The sequence below is a fragment of the Ursus maritimus genome, unplaced genomic scaffold (assembly GCF_017311325.1).
Source record: "Ursus maritimus isolate PB19 unplaced genomic scaffold, ASM1731132v1 scaffold_2, whole genome shotgun sequence".
Taxonomy (NCBI): Eukaryota; Metazoa; Chordata; class Mammalia; order Carnivora; family Ursidae; genus Ursus; species Ursus maritimus.
The window spans coordinates 41,857,559-41,882,389 of NW_024424452.1; the positions used below are offsets into that span (position 1 = coordinate 41,857,559).

Genomic DNA, 24,831 nt, shown 5'->3' on the forward strand with positions numbered 1-24,831 from the left:
GGGGGGGGGGGGGGGGGGGGGGGCTTCACACAGGTGAAGGACGAGAATGCGGCCTGAGAGAAGGTCCAAAGAGTAAAGCAGGAGAACGCCAGAATGAAGAGATCCGGGACGGAGGGCTTCCCAGGAGGATGCGGAGAAAGGGGTTAGCCAGGGCCACGGAGGGAAGGCCGCCGGGGAGAAGGGGCTTGGGGGCGCTCTCAGACACCCGACGACCTCAGGAGCGGGTCTAGATCCTCCCCCGACTCCGGCGGCAGGAGCGTGCAGTGGAACTCCTCATTACCGTCTTCGGGTGGAGATTTTTAAAAAGGCTGTGAAATCACTAATTAGCGCTGAGCGTCCGGCACGGAAGTGGGCGACAGGGAAGCAGGGGGGAGGGAGACGGGGGGAGACGGGGGCAGCCAGCGGGCAGGCAGCAGGCCTGTTGTGGGGTTCTGGGTGAGGGCGCTTGCCTTTGCAGGGTCTCGGCTTCCCACCCGGCCATGCAGAATTAAGCCCACGCTCCCGCCCCTTGACTCAAACAGCACCTTCCCGAAAACTGCAACCCCACATTCCTGACGTTCTGTCTCCTTAGCAACTGTTACCTAGCGCACTATAATTTTATTTCTTAGTTTTTAAAAAATTTTACTTATTTATCTGAGAGAGAGTAAGTGAGTGAACAGGGGGAGGGTCAGAGGGAGAGGGAGAAGCAGACTCCGTGCTGAGCCCAGAGCCCGACGTGGGGCTCAAACTCACGATCCTGAGGTCGGGACCTGAGCTGATGCTTAACTAACTGAGCCCCCCAGGTGCCCCAATTTTATTTCTTATGTAATTCGCGTAGAATGGAAGCCCCGGGAGGGCAGAGTTCTGGCTGTTCGTCACGCCGCAGCCTCGCACTCACCACAGCAGCTGCTCACAGATACGGCTGGATGAGAGACCACGCTGAGCCCCCGGAGCCCCCAACGTACTCAGTTCTGTGCTGCCTGAGAGGACGCAGGGGGGCAGCTCACAGAATCAAATCAGGAAACCGCACATGTGCCCTGGCCGCAGAGTCGTCATCGTAAGGAGCCAGAGAGAATCTCAACGCCCCCAATTTGTTTCACGAACAAGGACACTGAGATTGTCAGAGCCTTTGTTAGGGGCCGAATGTGTGTCCCTGCAAATTGCTGTGCTGAGGCCCTCACCCCCAGTGTAGTGGAACTTGGGCCTTTGGGAGGTGGAATGAGGTCACGGGGGGCCCTCGTGACACAGGACAGCAGGCTCCCCGGGGTGCAAACACACCGAGGATAGGCCGTGGGAGCGCACAGTGAGCACGTGGCCATCTGCAAGCCAGGGGAGGGCTCTCCAGAACCCTGACATACGCCCCGCTGACCTCGGATTTCCAGCCTCCAGAACTATGAGAAAATCACCACCCCGTCTATGGTATTTGTTACGGCAGCCTGAGCTGAGCAAGACAGCCTTTACGTGACATTTTCGGGGTCCCCCGGTGGAAGCGTGAGAACCAGAACCCAGGGCTCCTGGCTCAGGCCGGGGGTGTGTTTGCACACCGGTGCCGACGTGCTTGCCATTCTGGAAATAACCACCCTGGGAGAAGCTGGAAAAATGGCACCTCTCTCTCCGCCTCTGTCCAGCCCCTCAGAGCTTCCCGCTCTGGGCCTGGAGCCCACGGCTTCACCTCTGGGAGGTGCAGAGGGGGCTCCGTCACAAGGTGGGGAGAGGACAAAAGGCAAGCCCTGGCTCTGCTTTTGCGCCCCCCCCCCCCCAGGGGCTGCTGGGTCATGAGGTTGCACAACATGTGGCACTTAGTAAAGATCAAGCCCACGGGAAGTGAGAAGTTGGACTGCCTGACCCATCGCCGGTCGATAATGAGGGGTGAACTTAAATTCTAGGGGCATCTTAGAGTAACACCCCTGCACATCTTAAAAATCATGACTTTCAGGTAACCTCCTCCATCTTGGCCAAAAGTCTGCTTACCAAGTGCAAAATGGATTTACACTTAATATACTTCTCAATAGCTCAGAAGCCTTTGTATTTACCATGGCAGTATTTATCAATAGTTAATGACTACTTATTGGTCCACAGACGGGACTTAGACACTTGGGCACGTACGCTGGTGCACGCATGATTCTCGTCCTTGGGAAATCACCATCTTGAGACGTCAGCGGGCACGGTGTGCAACGCACAAGTAAGAGAAGTGCAAATCCACAGCCAACTGTATACAGAAAGCACTGAGTCACACGTGCAGTGACCAGAAATCTGGGGCTCTCCGGCGACACTGAGGTCAATGGACTGCGCTAAGCTCTTAAAGGGACAGAGAACGTATAAATGCCCTTCTCTTATTTGTCTAGCTTGTCAGCCAGTCTGAACCATGAACTGACCCAAACACAAGAGGACTCCTTATCAACGCAAATTCATCTGCTAGTTTAAGCTGGCTGGCGGGAAAATTCTGCAGAGATGCGGCCAGTCTACCTGACTGTCAAATTTCAAACACAAGAAGCAGCTCACGACTTGTTATCTTAGGTCTGAACCATTTCTTTCACCATAAAAGCACCCACCCCACCCCCAGGTTCAACACTCATTTGCTGAACCTCTCCTGTCTTCTCCTAACATGACCTTGCTGCCTGGGGCACCTGTCGGATTCATCTCACTCTTCCCCCAAAACAAATAAAACCCACAGCATCAAACTTTCATACTCAAATTAAAGGACAACATCAAGAAAGTAAATAAAGAGGCAACACACACAATGGGAGAAAGAATTTGCCAAGTCATGTATCTGGGAAGGGACCTGTAACGAGAATATGTACAAAACTCTTAGAAAACAACAATGAAAAAAAATAAGTTCTTTAAAAATGGGCAAAAGTACAACATGGACGGCACTGGAGGAGATAATGCTAAGTGAAATAAGTCAAGCAGAGAAAGACAACTATCATATGATTTCTCTCATCTATGGAACATAAGAACTAGGAAGATCGGTAGGGGAAGAAAGGGATAAAGAAAGGGGGGGTAATCAGAAGGGGGAATGAAACATGAGAGACTATGGACTATGAGAAACAAACTGAGGACTTCAGAGGGGAGGGGGGTGGGGGAATGGGATAGACCGGTGATGGGTAGTAAGGAGGGCACGTATTGCATGGTGCACTGGGTGTTATACACAACTAATGAATCATCGAGCCTTACATCGGAAACCGGGGATGTACTGTATGGTGACTAACATAATATAATATAAAATTATTAAAATAAAAAAAATGTAAAAAAAATGGGCAAAAGATCTGCATAGACTGTTCTGTAAAGAAAATATAAAAATGGCCATAAGCACGTGAAAAAATGTGCAATATTAGTGTTTCAGGAAATGCAAATCAAAACCATAATGAGACACCACCTCACCCCTGCTAGGACGGCTAAAACCAAAATAGCGGGAAACAACAAGTGTTGGTGGGGATGTGTACAAATCAGAACCCCGGACGCTGCTGGTGAGGACGCGAAGTCACACGGTCAGCACGAACACGGTTCCGCGGCTCAGCAGAACAGCAAATACAGAGACTCACAGAGACACGCTCCAGCAGCCCCACCCCCAGGTACGACCCAGGAGAATATCCAGACCCATGCCTGTACACGGACGTCGTGAGAGCGTCACCCACCGAGTAGCCCCAAAGAGGAAACAACCCAGAGTCCACAGCAGCTGAACAGGCAACCCAAGGTGGCCTGTCCGGACCACGGGATGGACTCCCCAGGGCATGAAGCGCTGCCACACGCTTACAACACGGAAGCACTCCCAACACGGGGCGCTCAGGGAGGAGCCGGGCGCAAAGACCTCACGTTGTGAGGGTTCCGTTACATGTGAGATATTCAGAAGAACCATGTCCCTGGACACAGAGAGGACAGCAGGGGCTCTCTGGGACAGGGGTTGGGGGGCGCAAGACAGGGGAATGACCACTATGGAGCACGTGGCTGCTTCCCAGGAAACTGGAAAATTCTAAGATGAGACCGGGGTGATGGCCTCACAGCTCTGTGAAAGTCCCCCAAACCAGCTACTGGTGTGCTCTAATGGGGAACTGTATGGTATGGGAAACACATCTCAATAAAGCTGTAAAAAACACATGGCTTTTCTGGTTTTACTGAGTGGAGAAGGCCTTCCCTAGGATGCTGATGGATACCTACCCTTCATCCATCCAAAGTAAGTAGTTTCTCTAAGTGTTAGTTCAGGATTTTGGTCAAATCCCCAATGTGGAATCTGGAAAACAGCCTGCCTCACAGGATGGTTCTGAGCACCAGGCAGCGTTGGGTGCTGCCGCCGCTCTGGGCTCAGTGACCGCTCCAGGCCCCTCCCTGCCCCTCCCTCCCCGGCCCAGGCATCGGCTCTGTTGCCGACACCTGAGAGTGGGGAGTCTCCCCTCCAAGTCTGCTGTGCAGCAGCATGGACTCCCATCTGTGGCCATCCTGCCGCTGACCCTGCCTCGCCAGCCAGCTCGCTTCTCCTCTATGGCTGCCCCCAGGTGTGTGTTCAAGGTCACCCTCTATCACGAGACTATCTTGCCTCTTGCCTCACCGAAGGAGCCAGAGCCCCTTGTTTCCCACTGCGAGCTTCTCAGGGCACGCTCACTCGCCTCTTCACCCCTTCCCCCTGCTCAGGGCCATGCCCTGGCCCCACTCCCCTCTGCTTCCTCAGGAACCCTCCCAAACCCAAAGTCCCTCCAGTTCATGGCTCGACCCCTCTTGACCTGAGAACTGCTTCCTGGAGAAAGCAAGCTCCTCCTGCCCCACCAGCCGACCCCTTCCCCTTTGCCCACCTGGACTTTGGGAAGGGTCATCTGCCCGGCTGGCTCACCTTTCACCTCCCATGCCTCTTCAACCCACTGCAGTCTGGCCTCTGCTCCCAGAACTCTGACTGCTCTGGGTGAGATCCCCGACCCCTCACCCTCGCAAGGGCCTCAGCCGGCAGGCTTTTTTCTGCAGATCTGTTCTGACCAGGCCCTGCTGTGTCTGACCACGTGGGCCACTAGCCCTGCTCTACACCCCCTTCGTAGGGACACTGCCTCTTCTGGTGCTTTTAGCTGTCTCTGTAACACTGAGGACCCCACATCCACTTCAGCCCTCGGTCTCCCTCAAGCTCCTGACCCCCATTTGTAACTTTCAGGGGCGACACTCAACCTGCAGATACTCACAGTCAATGCCTCCTCCTGTACAGACACTCTCTCCCCCAGGGCAGACACTCCCAGGGCGCCTGGAGTCTTCCTTCTCTCTCTCCGCTTGCCACTTATTTTTTTTTTTAAAGATTTTATTTATTTATTCGACAGAGATAGAGACAGCCAGTGAGAGAGGGAACACAAGCAGGGGGAGTGGGAGAGAAAGAAGCAGGCTCATAGCGAAAGAGCCTGATGTGGGGCTCGATCCCGTAACGCCGGGATCACGCCCTGAGCCGAAGGCAGACGCTTAACTGCTGTGCCACCCAGGCGCCCCTCCGCTTGCCACTTAAACAGTAAGTCCTGTCAATTCCATAGGAACATGCCTATTTGTCCTGCAGGAGACGGCGCAGTGATGACCAGCAGACCTACAGACTCACTGCCCGGGCTCGGACCCTCCTCCCCTACTTCCCAGCTATGCGACCTTAACTCCCAATAGCTCCTCACCCTCAGCTGTAACATGGGGACACTAACGGTACCTAACTCGTAGGCTGTTACTAGGCGAGCTGAGGGAGTTATTAGGTGCAAAGTGCTCAGAACAGCCCCCCACCCCCAGCTGGGTCAGTGATCTCTGCGCTGGGCCCTAACGCCCCCCACCCCTGCATCCAGCGTGCGCGGCACGGCTGACCCTGGAATAGCATGGGGGAACCGTGGGTTCACTTAACACATGGCTTTGTTCGAGAAATACACGACAGGCCCACAGGTGCGCCGTAAGTCTTCTGGTGACTTCCACAGTGTTGTCTTCTCTCCAGCTCACTTTACAGGAGGACCATGGCGTATAACACACATAACGTACCAAACACGTGTTTATCGACGTTCAGTTGTGCTCGAGGCTTCTGGTGATCACTAGGCTACCAGCAGTTAAGTGTCTGGGGAACTACAAGTTACACGTGGGTTTCTGACTGCCGGGGGGTGGGGTGGATGGCACCCAACCCCTGCACTATTCAAGGGTCAACTGTTGTTGTCTGCTTAATGGCCTGCGAGCTACCGGAGGCCGGGACTGTCCCCTCTGTGTGTGCAGCGCACAGGCCGCCACCCCCTAGGGGCTCCATAAGCAGAGGGTGCTCTGCGGAGGGTCGTGAGGTCACGGAGGGCCTCACCACACTCGGCACAGTAGATGCCGGTGTGGTCTTCTCAGCACCCCAGGGGAAGAGGCACTGGTGGAAAACCAACCACCAGACTCACGCCGGCCCGACGGCTGGGCTTCCCGTGGTGTGCTCAACGCATTCCTTCTCTTGGTCAAGAACACCGACTCAGCCCCGCCCCATGCCAGCCACTTCGCTGTCAGTCCGCGAGGGCTCGGTTCAGGAAGGGGAGAGACTTTTCTCGCAACACGGTGGTGGGAAGAGGGAGGTCACGGCTGCTGAGGTCTCAGACCCAAACGAGGACTGTGGGCATCTGCAAGCTCTGTCACTGATGAAGCAGCAAAGGAAGAACCCGGGTCAGGTTGCCAGCACGTGCGTCTGCAGGGAGCCGTGGCCCACCCCCCGCCCCCCACAGGCCGGCCTCTGCCCCTCGGAATGGGGATGGCACGCAACAGAACAGAGCTACTTGCCATCTGTCTTCCTCTGTGGGCAAGCAAGGCTCCCCACCTCCGAAATGAGGAGTGCTGGTTTGGTCAGTGCTGCCTAAATCATCCCATTTTAACAAACCAATAAAATACAAAATTCTCTACCAAAAAAAAGCACCTACTACCATTTGCTCCCTGGAGCCTGCAGACATCTCCTTATCTGGAAAATGGGAACGATCCTGTATTATTTAGAGGAACCCACAGCACGACAACAGGGCAAAGAGAAGCTACACCGATACGTACACCCCCCACGCGCCACATCGTGGGAGATGCTGGGGCTACGAGGTCGAAAGCATGCTCCGCCAAAATGCACGTGGTAGGAAAAACGTGAACATCTCACAAGTTATGGGGCACCGTGGTGGCGCAGTCAGTTAAGCATCCGACTCCTGGGTTTTAGCTCAGGTCGTGATCTCAGGGTCCTGGGATCCAGCCCCAGCCTCCCACTCCCCTCTCCCCTTGTCCAGGTCAGGTTCCATGCTCAGCGGGGAGTCTGCCTGGGGTTCTTCCCCTCCCTCTGCCCCTCCCCCTGCTCACGCACGCTTTCTCTCTACGTAAATAAATAAATACATAAATAAATCCTTTAGGGACAAATCTGACAGCAGACGTAGAAAGACCAGTACACTAGAAACTATGAGACAGAGCTGAGAGAAATTAACCACCTCCAGGTGGGGAAATACACACGCTGATCTGTACGAGACAGGGCAGCCTCAAACGATGGTGCTGAGTGAAAGAAGTCGGACAGGAAGAGGGGTCACAGTGCAGGACACAGAATTACAGAAGACGTGAACCAATCTACAGTGAAAGAAGGACGCCCCCAGGAGAGTTCCCTGGGGCAGGGGACGAGAGAGAGACTGAAGGGGCACTTGGGGTGACGAGTATGTTCGTCATCTTGGCAGTGGTGATGGCGTCACACGTGCACATCTGTCAAATCGCATCGAGGTACATACTCCGTGTGCATTTCGACTGCATGTCAAATATACCTCAGTAAAGCTACTGAAAGGGAAAAAAACAGCATTAAGGGGAAAAAAGTAATCTGGGCCCCCAGCAGAAACTAGACTAAATGATGCCCTTCTCAATTACAGAGATGCAGGCGGACGCTTTTTACCGGTAGTACAAGCCCCGAGACACAGCTCGTTACCCCGGTCACGGCGTTGCTACGTCACAAAATGAGGCAATGGCTTTGGATTTAAAACGGGGAAGTCACCGCACACACATACGCCCTTGGATTCTACCTACTTGTACATACAAAGGATTATTTCATCAATTAATGCATGGGCAAGTCCCAAATACCCCCACTGGAGAAGCAGCACAAGTAATCAGCAAGAACAGATAATCCAAAAAGCAATTTCATTTGCCTCTGTAATTTAACACACGGTTTTGTTTTGCAGAAGACATGTTCTCAGGGACGTCAGGCCTTGACTACCATTAAAATGAACTGTCAGCCCTCCTCCCATCTCGCACCAGGGTGGGAGCTACGGCGATCACAGAGCAGGGATAAATTACGATGCTGGCGTGCATAGAGCAGCCAAGCTATGTGTCGACAGCAAGCGTGCAGAAGCCTTCGTACGTATCTGCCACTGTCACATACTCACGGGTAACTGGCCACGTGCCCCCCACTCACCCTCCTGAACCACCGCAGAGCCTTTCTAGGTCTCTAAGGGCGTGCACCTCAACGTGAAACATATTTCAGTCTGCCTCTCACATGAGAAAAGACAGAAAAAGCCAAGATTAAACGCTGAGATCCTATCAGTAAATTCTCAGCGATCACAGCGTGATGAACCAGTTGCTCTGCAGGAAGGAGGCGAGAAACAGGCATGATGGGACACACAGAGGAGCACGTGGCCACGGGGCATGCTAGGGACATCTAAGGGGTGCTGCTAGGCGGGCGCTCCAGAGATGCATCCTTCCCATCCTATGGCTTTATAAGTACTTGTTCGGGCAAAGCAAATGCTGAGCACTCAAACAAGAAAGCAGCATCACAACACGTCCTTGTTCTGTAATGCTCCTGATTCTGCAAAGGGATGAGGACACATTTACAATCCAATCAATGACCATCCAGAATATAAATTTCATTATCATCCAAAATGCATCCAATGTTAAGTCCTAACTGTAGGGCCATGTGACAAGAGCATTAGTGAGACCACGCCCTCCGGCAATTTTCAATCGAAGCCATAATGATGAGGTTTCAAACAAGGACAGCAGCCCCAATAAAGGAAATCAACTGCGGGTTATCTACACCAAGAAGAGGGGCAAAGGGAAGCACAGGAAAGAAAATGAGACTACATGGGAAAGTCCTGCATTCCAGGTACAGTTCTGACACCATGCAGTCCCAGGCACACTGCCTAGGTCAGCCTCTTCATGAGGACCCTGATCTCAGAGGGCTGTCATCACCATGAAATAAGACTCCATGCACAAAAATTCATCAGAGTATGAGCGAATCCAATCCACCAACATGGGAAAAGGATTACGCATCATGACCAGGTAGGATTTGTCCCAGGAATGCAAGGTTGGTTTAACACCGACATTTCTGTAAAGGTATGCAAAGGAGCAACAGGCACGTGAAAAGCTGCTCAATGTCATTAGTCACTAAGGAGATGCAAAGTCAGGGAGCTCCCCCAAGGCATCTGGAAGAGACACAAAGGCGCAGCACAGGGCAGGAGTGGACGCTGATGGAGAGATGCCAGCCAACGTGAGATGGGCTGGAGGTCTGGCGGAGGGAACAGAACCTCGGATTCCTGTTGGATCAGGCTGCCAGTGCTTATCTCGTCCTCCCCCCCTTCACCCTGTCTCCTGCACACCTTCCTGAAGTGGTGGGCGCCTGGCCCCTGAACTCGCCATCTTTCTGCCTAGCCAACTGATTTTCCAATCCTGCAGCTTTTGTAGAAAAGGCTCTCCACATGATGATGAGGACAGATGGGGCAGCCATATAGATGAGTGGGTCCCCCAGGGAGGGAAGGTCCCCCATTTGCGGCAAGACACAGGAGCAGAGTTGTATCAGAAAGGGGGCAATTCCAACATGGGAATGAGCTGTCAAAACAGTGTGTCTCGGGGCCACCACATCCAAGGAGGGAGAGGGGGAGAGGGAAACCAGGTCAATCTCCCTCATCCACCCCAGGCTCTCCTCACACACCCACAGTGAGGTTCAAGTACACGGCAGGTGGAGAGTGCTCTGCAGAGGGAAAGCACCCCACAGATGCTCGGGGCTGCAGGGTTATTACATTATGTGGGTTCTTGGCCTCTGCCTGCTCTGCATCCTGGTTCTTGCCACAGCACCCTAATAAAGCTCACCAAGACAGGAAATGAAATGAAGCAGACTGATGACCGAGCATCAGTCTGGAGGCCGCGCAGGTCGCCAGCGGGTCAGATGCAGACAGAACATCCATTTAGCACCTGCCAGGACTCTTGTCAGTTGAAGAAAAGAGAACTTGACTTTTACGGCTTTTGAAGAGTCCTCTCTACCTCCCTGGCTACCTTCCCATCCTCTCGCTCCTCGGTGCTTCCTACCCTATTAAGCACCATTCCTCAGACCGTTCTCCTGGAACGAACACACACACACACACACACACACACACACACACACACACACACTGTCCCCTGTTGGGAGCAAACTTTCCAAAGTAACTGAGCTCCTAGGGCTCCCGAGCAACTCCGTCTCTGGGTAAATAACCAGAGTGGCAGCGGCAAGACCGCGGGGTGGAAACAGAGCTGAGCCCCAGATCAGCACGATGACTGTTAGAGAGAACGTGGGGACATGCATCTCAGACATCAAATCCCACTCTCCCATTTTATGATGAAACCGAGGCCTAGCAAGGTTAGGCGATTTGGCTTAAAACTGTATGCGATAAAGAGACAAAGAATTCAAACAAAAACGGGGAAGAGGTCTGAACAGACATTTGTCTGAAGAAAGTGTGCGAACAGCCAACAGGCCCATGACAGCTGCTGGACGTGAGCTGTCACTGAGGAACACAGAGAGCCCACGTCTCGCCCGCGGGCGTGGCTGCAGCAGACAGAGCTCGGCGCTGGCGAGGGCACCGAGGCTCGCGGGCACGCAGAGGGTGCCGCTGGGAACGGAGAAGTGGCGCAGCCGCTTTGCAGAGCAGTTCGGCAGCTCCTTAAAACGCGGAACACGGAGCCCCGGTCGGATCCAGCAATCCCTCCCCCACCCCCAGGTACAGACCTGAGAGAGATGAGAACATATGTTCCCATGAAAACCTACACATGAATGTCCTCGGCGGCATTATTCACACCAGCAGGAAGTGGGAGCAAGCCAGGTGCCCGCGAATGAAGAATGGACAGGCGGCCAACCCACACAGTGTTCGACCACAGAAAGGAACGGACCGGTGACACACGCCACAAGGTGGATGAACCCTGAAAAGATCATGCCAAGGGAAAGAAGCCAGGCATGAAAGGCCACATACGGTAGGATTCCCTTTACAGGAAATGTCTAGAATAAACGAACCCACAGAAACAGAAAGCAGATTAATGGTTGCCTGGGGCTCAGGGAGGGGCGGTGGGGAGTGACCGCTGTGGGCACCAGGGTTCTCCTCGGGGTGATGAAAAGTTTCCAAAATTAGCACGTGAATATTCTAAACAACACCGAACTGTAAAGTGGTGAATTTTAGGGATGTGAGTTATTCTCTATAAAGCTGCTAACGGAAAAATTGTCAGAGTGTCCGGCTCAGCTGGTAGAGCGCGTGACCCTTGATCTTGGGTTGTAAGTCTGAGCCCCACACTGGGTGTAAAGATAACTTAAAAAATCTTTTGAAAAATTGCATCCATTCATTCAGGAAAACTTCACAAGTGTCCCCCCGCGACACGGTCCCAGCACCACAGACACAGAGAAGCCCCTAAGCAGCTCAGAGGTGCCACACCGCGTGGCAGGGTGCAGCGTGACCTCTGAGGGCACTGTGTTCTTCCCATCAGCCCCCCACCCGCCCGGCCCCCACCCGCGTGCCACCCTTTCCTGGCCACGAGCCAAGCAGGAGGAGGAGGAGGGTGGAGTCCCACGTGGGCCACGGGCAAGGCACGCTCACTGGGAAGAGGCCGGGCTCCCCCCAGGACGCGCATGCCCAGCAGGCCCCCGGGTGAGGGGAATGCAACGGGGCTCTGCGGGTGAGGCATGCTGGGCTCTAATCCCGGCTCCCACACTTACTAGTGCACAGACTCGGGCACGTCGTCGTCTGCAACGAGTGACTGCAAATCCCTGCCTCGCGGCCCCCGTGACACGAGGGACAAGCCCGCTCCACAGATGATACATCGCGCCGCACAAACACAGACAAGCACAGTCAACGCAGTCCGTCCTGCGCCCCGAAACTTGCGTCCCGAAACTTGCGTCCCGAAACTTGCGTCCCTCTCTCCGTCAACCATGTCCTCCCCTACTTGAAATGCTGACCACCCTCTCAACTCTGATCTTTCCTTTTGCCCTAACAGTTATGAGCCCAAATTTCACTAAATCACTTACGTTTGCATCACAAACAAGCTACTTGCCTGTCTTCCCCAACGGCCTCTCGTCCCAGTGTATCCCCAGTGCTGAGAACACTGCCTCACGTACCTGATGACGGTGCTGGATCCGTGAAGAGTCCCCACATCCCAGACCAAGGGCGGTGCGGCGGGATCTGATAAGGGACGGGTCTCTGCCCCTCACCCCGTGCAGTCCTTTCTCACCCCGTCAGGCTCCAAGTTCGGAACTGGTGAGCAGCCAGAGCTGAAGCAGAAGCAGCGCCCTCAGGCCCGGCCCCCCGCCCTGCTGGGAAAACCAGGTTCTCCTCTGGGTTTCTGTTGTGCACTGAGATGACCCAGAGGCCGGAGTGGGGGTTAGGAAAGCCACAGGGGCCGCCAGGCCTCGTCCCGCACCGACCACGGTTCGCTGACCCATGTCTACACCTGCGCAGGCACCGCCCGGGAGGCCGTGAAAGCAGGTGCTCGGGCCCAACCCCAATCCGAAGTCACGGTCTCAGACACCACGGGGTGCACCCCGCCACGTGCAGGCGGACGAGGCTCTAGCCCATTCCGCTGCACGCCTCCCAGGGAAAGCTCCACCTCAGGCAGCCGGTCTGGCCTTGGAGAAGTTAGCTCAAGTCCTACCGACGGCGACCAGGAGCTACGTCTTTCCTCCGCTTCCGCCTGAGCAAACTTCATAAAAGGTCTCACTAGACCGTCTATCACCACTTCTTCACCTCCTCTTCTCTCTTCAGCCCACTGCAAGCTGGCTCCTGCCTGCCCCCCACGCCGAGGCCATGGAAATATTCCTACAACCAATTCTCTATCCCTTCTCTATGGCCCTTTCTTCCCCTCTTGGGGGCATCTGACACTGCCGGCCTTCTGCTTCTCTGCCGCTCCCCCAGCCTCTTCTGTGGGACCCCGCTCCTCTGCCTCACCGGGACGTGTGAGCACCGCACGTGTGCTTCTCCACCCCGGCCTGCCAGGCCCAGGAGCCAGCTTGCACTCAGCACCTGCCCTTGGCTCCGCCCCAGAGGGGTGCGACCCACCCCGCGGCTCCTTCCCTCCAGAGCTCCGGCATTCACTGAGGGGGACCCCCATCCCACACCCATGCCAAGAACAGGGGCGTCGTCCTCCCACACACAGCCACCTGCTCAGTCTTCCACCCATCCTTCTCCATCTGTAGTGACAGCTCCCTGCCCCCACTGAAGCCACAGGGACGTGGTTTTCCAACAGCATATGCCATCACGTTGCTCCCTATGTAAGTCCGGCAACAGTGCTCCATGGCCCTCAGGACAGAGTCCAAACGCCCTAACACAGGGTTCCGTGGTCCCCAGGTCCTGGCTCCTTTCCTCTGTCCACGTTCACGGATCCACTGTTCTGCAGTCTGGCCACAGACCACGGCTCCCCCCATCCCACCGCACCATGCTCTTTCTAGCGGTCGAGGCTCTGACGCGTGCCCCCTCTGCCTCGACCTGCCCTCTCGAGCCTGGTTCTCAGTTCTAGGCCTCCATTTAAAGCCTCTTCCTCCAGGAAACCCTCCTCAGAGTCCCTCCCATGTGCTCCAGCTGGAATCACAGACCAAAGTTCAGGGAGCTACCACCACCTCCCGCATCCTTCTGTCCGCCGGCCACGGGCTCCTGGAGGGCACAGTGTGCGGCTTACTCACGTTGAACCCCACGTTGAAGATCCGTGGAGCCGACCAACCTTCTCATCTGAGGGACGGCCCGGACACTCCCAAACCTCAGCCCTGCTGCTGTGAAGACCCTGGAAGCCTAGGGGTTCTTGCCCCAGCCCTAGGGCCTGAGGGGAAAAGGTCTTCGGCTCGGCCTTGTACAAGGTCCCATTCACAAAGCTACTTACTACGCTCTCCGCCATCTCCCCTAGAACAACAGTGGCCTTTCTCTGCAGGGCAGGCTGCTCTGGGAAATGAATGGGGCCAGCCCAGGGCAGGCGGGACAATAGCAGGGTGGGCCCGGTGCCGTCAGACCCCCGCGGGGAAAGGCAGCCCGGAAACCAGGCCGCCAAGGGGGAAATCCCCCGAGCTCCGAGCCCTAAGCCACTGGAGGCCAGCAACCCCAACAAGGATGCTCTGTCCCCACGAGACACAGCAAGTGCCCAAGACGTAGCCCCACTAAGAAGAGGGGAACTCTTGGTCTCCGTTCCCGGCAGCAGTGTTTAGAGTTGCTTTCTTGAAAACCCTCAGCTAGGCAGGCTGGGGATGGGAAACGTCCAGAAGGAGCTGCAGGTGAAGGCACTTAGCAGGCAGGTGAGCGCTTGGTGTGACGAGAACTGACAGGGCACCGGGACGCAATCCAGAAGGACGAACAGACGTCGCTTCGAGCCTGGGCAGCGGAAGGCATGATCACCAACACACGACCCAGAAAGAACCGAAGAGCACCAGCACGCACTTACCACAGCGTAGCGCGGGCGAGGCGTCCTGCTAGAAGCTCTGCGTAAATACGCTACACACACAGACAGGAGACAGAGTCCAACGGTGCTGTCTGCGCGAAGGAACGTTGAGTGACAGAACCGTCCCGGCGTGCCGGTGCGCGCCAGCAAAGGTCTCCCTGCAGCTGTGGCGAGGAGGAGACGCCCAGGCCAGGGGTGGAGGGAGGTGTGTGGGCCCCGGAACCTGGTGGGGGGCCCGGGAAGAGGACCTGCCTCGGAGGGGGCTGAACTGAGGGGAGGCACCCCGGACCCCAGCTGCGGAGTCTGGACTGGAAAGGGAAGACACTGCAGGTGTCCAGCAAGGGATGCCGTCAGGAAGAGATCCCACGTACCGTGTTCATGCGGTGTCCCCAGAGCCATGTCCGCCGCTCCCTAGTTTGGGGCGAGCACAGGCCGGAGCCCCCAGGCCCAGGTCCTCCGTGGCTTCCAACACCCACCGTGTCAGGCACCACAGAATCCATGCAGCTAGTTAGTGGCCGAGCAGAAGCTCCCACAAATCCCCCTCTCCCTCAAGATCCTGGACTCTGGAACTGTGGTCCCACTGGGGCTTGGTCTGCTACGTGGGGCTGGGGTGTGATCAGTTCACGGAGATCCGTCAAACACCTGCCCACCTCCTCAGATGAGGACCAGTTTCCTAAGGGATCGCTCAGACCCAGCTCCCCTCCCCGCTCCCCTCGGGACAGCTCCCTGAAGAACCGCAACTACTTGGGCAAGGAGGCCCAATCGAAGGGTCGTACTAGCGGTAAGTCTCACTGGCTGTGCCAGAGTCAGCCAGCTGCTGGGCGTCCACCGGAGACAGGAGGACTTATGGGCGGTCCTCCTCTCTAGCGACAGCCCGACTCTTCTCCCAGCCAATCAGCCTCAAAACCTTGGGAATCAAATTTGATTCAGCCTTAATAGACCTTGTTGATTTTCCTTCCAAAATGTCTTTCAGATCCTGGCCCTCTTCTTTGTTCAACATTATCTTTTGCCAAGACTACTGCAAAACCACCCCGGGGCCCTCGTGGCCCCAGGCCCTCTCCCATCTCTGTATCAGTGTCCGCATTCTCTCTGGGAACACTGTTTTTATTCCCCTGTAACACACGAACCTCCTCAGCTCCCAACACCTTCAGTCCCCCATCCTGCCAACCTACTCTTTCTCCGCTCCACAAAGACCAACAATCCCACCATCCCGAACCACCGCATGCCTGGTCCCACCTGCGACCTTTGCCCGGGTTGTTCCCGTGTCCGATGGGGTCCCTCTCTTCTCTTCCCAATTTCTAACCATCCCCTCCCGGCTGCTCTCCTCGGCACCAACTTTCGGCTCTTCTCTAAACGTACCTTTCGGCTCACGCCGAGGTTCAGCAATTCCGTACTACCCCTTCACTGTTCCCTGCTGCTTCACGAATAACCTTTCGCACCGAGCACGTAAGCTCCACGTTCTTGCACGGTATATACCAGCACACCAAGAAGAAAGTGAAGCGTGTGGCTCCGTGATAAATCTTTGCTGTGCAGCAAGCTGATTGCAAGTTGCCTGGATTACAGGCCAGCGTCACCTGGAAAGCTGCTGGAGCCATCACATCCCCTGTGACCAGAGGCCAGGCCATGACCGGTGACTAGAGGTCCCATCAGACCATTTTAGAGTAGCTTCAAATAGTGGCAGAGAAAGTGCTGGAAATCACGACTCTGAAGTCACTTGCTCTGACTTTTCAAAGCTTCTTCCTGATGCATATTTGTCTTAGTTTACTGTTACTTAGAACGAGACAGGAAACCCCGAAGAAATCGGTAAAGATGACAGAGGGACACTCATGACTTTAGGGCCTCCACTGAAGTCAGGATTGAAAGACAATGAAATGAGCTGAAATTGTAGCAGAGGCAAGTCTGAAACCCTAAAGGAGTCCTAGCCACACACCGTGTGGCACCGCCTCCCACAAGAGGCCACCAAACACAGGACACACCCTCCACGCGCCCGCAACTAGCTCCAGGGGAGCCCTCTCGGAGCCAAGAGGAGCCGGCAAGGTGACCCTTTCGGACACGCGTGATATTCTGGCCACCCCTCCGGGTGCTCCTCCAGGTGGGAAAGTGTCCTCCAGATCCCGCTGCGGTCCCACGAGGGGCTGTGGGTTTGCAGCCCTTCTTGCCTCCTTCCCGGTCCTTCCATGTTCCTCCCTCCCGTCAGCGCCCAGCTCTGCTCCCAGTCTTGCCAAGCTTTCATTTTCACCAATTCCAGGAAGGCCAGACAAGATTCCTGGGGAAGAGTCCTGGCTCTGGAAGGACACGGCAAGGTGTTCTCAGGGGACCAACCCCGAGCGGCTGCAGCAGGTGCGCTCACCTGGAACTCGGAGCTCCAACAGTCCTTCCCCCAGGGGATCTGGTGCACTATGAATAAGGTAACAATCCCTTTCTTCTTCTGAGACAGAAGCTGCAATTTCTTTAGAGCGTCCTCCTCGCCTGCGGGGTGCAGGAGTGACCCTGGAGGCCAGAGCCCTCGGGGTGCGGGTCCTTCCGCACTGACTCGGTGGCTCGGTGATGGAGAAAAGGAAGCATGCGCCGTCCCAGGGGAAAGAAGGTTTGCAGGCCACAGATAAACCCTGGAATTAAGTTCTTAAAATAACACACCAATAAAGTCGAGCTTTAAAGGCAGTAAGTGCCACTGCAAGGACCTGAAGCAGATTCGGCCGACACAGACAAAAATGACCCCCTCCCGTCCTCCGGGACCATACACGCAGCAAAGCCCTTCCCGCATCCGGAATTCCAGACCTGCAGAGGGCAGGACGGGAGCCCCCCCCCAAGCTTCCAAACTCTATCCCACACAGGTCAGGAGCTTCCAGGACTCCTTTGTCTTTATGCTAATTTGGGAGTTGGCTATTACCCTTCATAGAATCTTTTTTATTTTTGATGAAATCATACTGTCATTTAACTTTTCCTATTTTTTATGTATTCTCGTAAATAGATGGAAGGGACTCTGATCATAGTCTAACAGTTAAAAAAAAAAAACTGAACAAATTTGTTATTCAAAGGGTGCTCTTCCAGAAATGCTTCTGAGTATGTGAGGTTAGGCTTAGCCTGCTCCTGCCCGTAATGGTGGTTACCCACCAAAATCCACGCAAATCCACGGCCACCCCTCATCTCACCCCAGAGAGGACAAGGGTACATTGTGGAGAAGACTCAGCCCTGCAGGGGCCTTATTATTTGTAGCTCTGAATGGGAGACCATCTAAGCTCCGCTGAATGGGGATTCTAGGGCCCAGGGCTCGATAAGAACTTGCAGCCAAGGTGGGAAGAGTTGCAGGAGCTACCTCCTTCCTTTCTAGATACGCAAAGTCTGGGCAACCAGTACCTTCTCTGAAGCCCAAGGCTCTCTCCTAGGACCTACAACCACCCTCCGTCCTGTGCCTCCCCCCAACCTAAGATTGTGCCTCTTCTAGAAAGGGGAAAGGCTACATTCAACCTCAGATCCCTGATAAGGACGGTTGCTGGGTCTGGATTTATTTTGAACTGGGAATGGCCAGAGATCACTCAACACATCCTTTCTCTTCCCATCTAAGGGAGCCAAGGTAGCTGCAACCTCTCCCATTCATCAGAATTCTCGGGAAGGCGCTTCCTTTTCTCATATTCTTCTAGGACCATCACCCGACGCTCCCTTCCAACCCCAGGCGCTTTGGCACGCGAAGCCTGCTCATTCTGGTCAAATGCTTCTGAACAATGCAACGATCCTTCAGTTACTCAAACTCTGTTTGGGCTAGTTCAGAAAGCAGTACATGAAGCTACTCCAAACTCAGAAGCTTACCGCCTGAAATTTACAGCTTTACAGTTTAGAAAGCAATTTGAAATATATGATCTTATTTGATTTGCTCCTTCCAACAGCCCCATGAGATGCAAGAAATGTTATAATCCTCAAACGACACGTGGCATGAAAGTGTTTGTGAACCGGAAAGCCTCTCATATACATGAACACTCACTTCGCCCACGAGGAAATGAGAAGGTACGGCACCTGCCCAAGGTCGCGGAGTTAAGGGGAATGCAGGGTTCAAACCAGGACCTCTTGGCTTAAAGCTAGTGCTTCCTCGTCTGTGCTGGCCCACAGGACTATGGGACTCCTCGCGGAGGACAGTGGTTTTAACGGATGCTGACGCCTAACCCACCTGGCCGGCTTGGAAACATCTGCCATTGGAGACGAGGCAGTGGATGTAGACGGCTTAGCAAAACTCATCACCATCCCCGCAGAAATAACTCAGCGTCCTGACCTCTGCTTGCAGCATCAAACACGCTTTCAGAAACTCTTGAGAACAATATGTGTCCCCAGGCAATGAGCTGTCCGTGGGCAAAACAGACGGGGGCTGGAGCAGCTGTGCAAGCCCTCGTGTCAGGGACGACCAATCAATACAGAAAGATCAAGATTCGGCACAGACACTTTGTGTTCCTATGGACCCAGGTGTCAGTCCCCAAAAGGGGGTTAAAGATGCTTCTGAAGAAATATTCCAGAGGTTTCTTTACTTTGGGCCACACTTCTCCATATACGTGGTCCTCTGTCATGTGGCTCCTCCCTAGGAAATACCCACCACCTAGGAGGCCTTCTCTGACCTTGCTCTGACTATGTGGGCGACCAACCCAGGAGTGCTGAAGCACTCTGAAATGGAAGCATTTACACTTGCTGACATGCTCGCTCATCCCAGCACTCACTTGTCCCATACTGACAGAATGCTCACCGCAGGCCCACTGCTGAGCACAGCAGATGCAGTCTCTGACTTTCTGGGACCGCCTAGTGTCACTGTTCCACGGTCTTCTTCGGGAACCCCACCCTTCCCTCGCTTCACAATTAGACTGCACACCCATTGTGAGCGAGAGCCGCGTACTTTAATTTTCTGAAACACTTGTCTAGTGCCTTACACTAAACTCTACGTGGCTCACTGACGGACTGTGTGAGAATCCCTGACTCCACAGTCTGGAGCGCGTCCTTCCGCTCAATCTCTCCAGTGCCATGTAAACTTATGAATTATTTAAAATCCACAGAGTCTTGAACCTGAGATGTCAAAAGGTCCAGCAGAAGGAGCCTGCAGCCCAAGGGGTAAGATATCTAAAAGGGGACCTGAGCCGCTGACTCAGTCTGCAAAGCTACATTAGCCCACAGGAGAAATGGGTGCTTTGCTATAGAAATGACGGTACCAGCCCCAAGACTGCTGAAAAGACAAGTGCAAAGGGAATACCGGAGATCATCTTATCCTACTGTCAAAAGGAGACACAGAAGCCACGTCCCACAGGACCAATACACAAGCCCAGTTAGCCAGCGTGGGGCAAGCAAGAGCCTGGGTCAGAAGACCCGCATTTGGGCTCAGATTCTGCCGCTAGTCCAGCAAGATGGCACTGGGCAAGCCAGGCGTCCTCCCTGAGCCTCAAGGACTGCCGCTGTACAACAGGAATCATCCCCTCCACCTCGTCTGCTCACAGAAACACTGCGAGGCTAAGATGAGTGCCGTTCTATGAAAGCCCCTGGGGAGACGTCCCAGGCTGTACGCATCCCCATATACGAGCTCCCAGGGGACCATCTCGCATCAGCCCGGGAACCCTCATGGCCTCCTTCTTGCACCCCCAAACCTGCGTTTCCATCTGCTCACATCCCTGATTTCAGAGAAATCACTCACCACCCACATCTCACAAAAGGCAGGGCCACTAATTCCCAAACTCCAGCACGACAAAGAGAAGGCGGCCACATAACCATGTCACCTCCCCGCGTGACGCACCTCGGGCCTCCCTTTACAAGATTCGAACTACAGGGAAGCCAATGACAGGGGGAAGGGACACGCACTTTATGCCCTTTGTGGCTGGCTGCCTTCTCCCCACTGCCAAGTCAGGGACCCCAGTGGGGGACTGAACGGATCTAAACAGGACTCGGAGGCAATACAGATTAGTGCTTGGTAAGGTTTATATTTAGGCCACATTCCACAGCCCAAAACTAGCCCACAGCTAGCATGGATAATCAAAGGTTAACTGGCATGGAGAGACCGTGGCTCCACGCTCTTCCCACCTCTCCAGCAACACTGTCTCCAGGCCAGTGCTTTCATTTGCTTGCTCAGTCCTCCAACCACCCATCCGTCCAGTTAGGATGTGTGTAGCACCCCCCAAACAACCCTCTCTAAGATTCTTACAGAGAAAGCGTTGGTGTGGGAGGCTGGGGAGGCAGACAGCTCACAAAGTTGTAAACTGCGGTGGTAACGGTGATGCAGAGACTGGTGAAGGGGTTGGATCCCGGGCTCAGACTCCCAAGGACCAGCGCCTCTGCCCATCAAGCCTGAGAACCCAAAACAACTTGTTCTGGCTCTAGGCAGAGGGAAGGCCCATCCTGCAGAGTCAAGCTTATTAAGGACGGCTTGGGAGATTAAACCTAGAGCATTCGACGGTCAGCAGGTCTCAAGTTAAACCCTCAGCTTGGAGAGGAAGAAATTCTAATGCGACCTATGCATTTTGGGGCCATTATCGCTGGCAAAGTCACTGGCAAAAATCCAGATCTGTATGGGTGCAAAGGGTGCTTCTGTCCCATTAATCGGGCCAAGAACATCCTCCTTGTTCTAGAAATGGAATCCACCCCATCACCAAGCCCCACCATTCCGTAGCAACCAGCCAGTGGAGGCCCACGCCCCTGCCAGGGCCCTTCCCCCAGCCACTCAACACCTAAAGCCAGTCCCAATCCACCCTGGGGACTCACGTGACCAGGCTTGGGCCGCCTCCCGCCCCCTAAACCGGCAAGTTAGGGGCCCAAATTCAGCCTGTGGCAGGGCAAAAGTCAAAGACTGAGGGAAGCACTTCCCCTCTCTCTCCTCTCCTGGCTTCACTGTTTATTGCTTGTATTTAAAAACCACCGAATCAGGACATGGACACACACAGAGGACACATAAACATACATGCCCGGGCAGTCCCCAGAGACCCGTTCCCACCCCGACCCTTCCTTTGCAACCTTTTACCGAAATGCAACACCCTCCCTCCCAGTCTTTGGTGAAGAAAGTGTTGGAAAGCACATTATTAGCAAACCTACCTGTCTATGCTCTGCGGTAACCTCACACTCATGGTTTCTCAGTGTCTCCGCAGAACCAGGATCCTGCAGTTTTGATGTCTTGATCAGGGCTGAGTCGGCTGCAATTTTTAAGAAAGGTGGGAGGAGGGCCTCCCAACCTCACGGTTGGATGCTCGGATGCTCGAATGCTCTCTGCTGGCTCTCAGGACCCTGGGAACTGAGGCTCCGCTCTACTTGTACCAGCGAGCATGGTGTCCGTTCTCAGCCCCCGGCCCCTCCCCCGTCGGAGAAAAAAACCGAAAGAAAAAGAGGAAAAACTATGACCTTCTTAGAAACCAAAAACCCAACCACAAATCTCTTCAAGGTTAGCGCTATGGGCTAAGACATGAATCACAGAAAGAATGTGCCTTCAAAATATCAGTCTTCACTGCAAGATACAGATGAAGCCCATGCTCGAGACGCCGTTCCCGCAGCTGTCCTCCCGCAGGCGGGCGCCTGGTGGCCGGCAGGGCCGTGCCGGGTCCCCCCGCGCTCAGCACGACGGCGACGCCGACGCCAGGGCAGGGGCGGCGGAGGGCCGGTCCGAACCGGCACCGGGAGGCCCCGGGCCGCGCGCTCGGCGAATAAATGAAAGCATACAACAGGACGTGCACCGCGGCAGCCCTTCAAGTCGGGGCGGCCCTGCGACCGCGGTTATGGAGCTCCTTAAAACACAGCAACAAAAACAGCTTTTACGTGAAAGGTCTGGAAACCCTTCAAGGAGCCGAAGGCACGGAGCAGGAGCGCGGCGCCCCGCCTCACGCCCGCCGGGACCCGGCCTCCCCGCGCCCCGCGCCCGCCGCCCGCCGCCATCAACCGCGGACGCCGCTCGCGTCCCCGCGCTGCCCGACCCGCAGCCTCCTCCGCGCCGGCCTGCGGGGGCCCGGCCCCGGCTACCCTCCACCCCGCCCGGCCCGCTCGCCCGCCGCCGCCTCCGCTCTGGCCCAGCGCGCAGAAGGCGGCTCCGCTGCTCCTTCCGGGCCCTTCCCCTCGGCGCGGGGCTCCTCGGGGTGCAGGCCCGGCCGGCTGCCCGTGCCCGCGCCGCCCCCTCCGGCCCTGGCGGCAGCGCTCGCAGGCCCTCCCCGGCCCCTCCCCTCCGCCGGCCCCGCCCCTGCCCTCCCTCCCCCCGCCCCGGTCCTCCCCTCCCCCAAACCCTTCCCCTCTCCTCCCTACCTTCCCCCACACCCCCTGTCCTCCCCTCCCCCTCCCGGGGTCCTCCCCCTACTCCGGACCCTCCCCCTCCGCCCTTCCTCTTGGCCCTCCCCGTCTCCGGGCCCTCTCCCACTCCAGGCCCTCCCCTCTCCAGGCCCTCCTCTCCAGACCCTCCCCTCTCCAGACCCTCCCTCCTCCCCTCTCCAGGCCCTCCCCGGCCCTTCCCCCTCCCGGCCCCGCCCCTCCCCTCCCCCAGCGCCCCTCCCGCGGTCCTCAGCCCCTCGCGCGCCGCCCTCTCTCCGCGCGGCCTAGTTGTCCCCGGGCGCGGCGCGATCCCCGGCTTTTCCCGGCCAGGCCCGCCGGCCGCCCCGGCTCCGGCCCCGGCCCGCCTAGGCGGCGCGTGCCGCCCCCGCCGCTGCCCCTTCCTCGGCCCGGGGCCGTCTCCCCTCTTTGTCTTGCCCCCGCCGTCCGGCCCCCTCCCCGCGGGCGCGCCTCTCTCCCGCCGGGGCGCTCCCCCAGCCGCAGCTCACCCTCTCTCCACCTCAGTGCTCATGTTATTTTCCCGAGATGCGGCGGCCTCCTTCCCGGGTGCCGGGAGCTCCTTCAAGTGTCCCGGGTCTCCGTGGTCTCCCCACTTCCGACACGCACCCGCCTTGGCCGCAGAGACCCTTCGCTCTTGCCCCGCGACTGCGTTCCGGGGCACCTCGGGACCGGCTGTGCAGTGTTTTTGAACTCGATGGAACAGCCTTTCAAGGCCGATTCTATTTTCATAGAATCACAGTTCCTAAATCTTTACGAGTAACATGACATTAGAAGGTTCCTAGCGTTATAGTTAAAAATGATTAAGATAAAAAGGAAAGTTTTTCATTAGCACGGGGGAATGAACTTGGTCTTCTTGCCCAGGTAAATGCTCTTGTAAAGCACCGTGGAGGCCGCGCTGTGTTTGCCGTGTTCTGTCCCTCCCACGCCTCCTGGATCCTTCCTGGGAGAAACATGTACTGTCCACTGTACTGACCCCCACACATCCATGAGCCGCGGCCAGGGAGCGGACGGACCCCAGCAATGGTACCCGGGGCGGGTTTGCAAATCACAAGAGGGAAAAACTAGTAAGCATCGGTTGACCATTGGATTAATCCAGGAACTTCCCCTAAATGATACCAGCTACAAGTTGGCAAATAAAAGAAAGACCCATTGCCTTGCCCATCTCCACCACCTCCTAGGTCAGAACGTCCAAAGACAGGTGGTCAACTAGCATCTGTAGTACCACAGTCCAAAGTGCTACTGTCCCAGTGTTTATTCCCTTCCCATAGACCTGCAAAGACATGCTCCCAAGTGTGGGCAGCCCTCTGTGCTGGTAGACCAGCCAGTGGTCAGCAAACACCCTGTTTTCGTAATAGATGCAGTATTTTAAAATATTATATACATGTGTTCTATTAGGTACCTTATAAAACATGTCCTAGAGTGGGAATATTAAAAGATCAAAATAAAGATGAAGTACATTTTTTTAAAAGTAGGCTCCACACCCAGTGTGGAGCCCATCGTGCAGCCTGGACCCACGACCCTGAGATCAAGACCGGAGCCCAGATCGAGTTGGGTGCTCAACCAGCTGAGTCCCTCAGGTGCCCCAAGGTGAAGTACACTTTTAAAATCATACTTCTTCATGAATGTTATTGGCTGTCATAACTGGAAGAGATACTTGTCAAAGAGGTAGATTAAGACCGAAGAAGTGCGTCCTTGATTTCCTTTGTTAAATCATGACATTCATTTTACAATCCATTTACCACGATGCAAAGGTTTTGATTGAAATTCAGCTAGTAAATTAACATTTTAAGTCATTAGTCCTTGAATGGTTGGAAGGTGTTGCATTTTATAATTTTAACAAATGGGTCCACACCCACTGAGAAATTTCATTTAGGTTTTTAGAACAGATTTTAAAATCTTGCTTCTTAGTTTTTCAAGCGTGCAGACAAAAGTTTTACAGCTAACGGGACACCTGCCAGGCTTGCTCGGTAGAGCACGTGGCTCACGGTCTCGAGG

The 24,831-nt window shown here is 55.3% G+C and overlaps 1 protein-coding gene across 1 annotated transcript in view; it reads right to left on the bottom strand.

Moving 5' to 3' along the window:
* The window catches only part of ARHGEF11 (Rho guanine nucleotide exchange factor 11), an 88,107-nt gene extending 65,722 nt beyond the window's left edge, over window positions 1-22,385 (bottom strand). Inside the window, exon 1 of the mRNA XM_040635838.1 lies at window positions 21,625-22,385. Coding sequence (XP_040491772.1) covers window positions 21,625-21,656 — 32 coding nt within the window. The 5' untranslated portion in view covers window positions 21,657-22,385. The remainder of the gene's footprint in view (window positions 1-21,624) is intronic.
* Window positions 22,386-24,831: the final 2,446 nt, after the last annotated feature.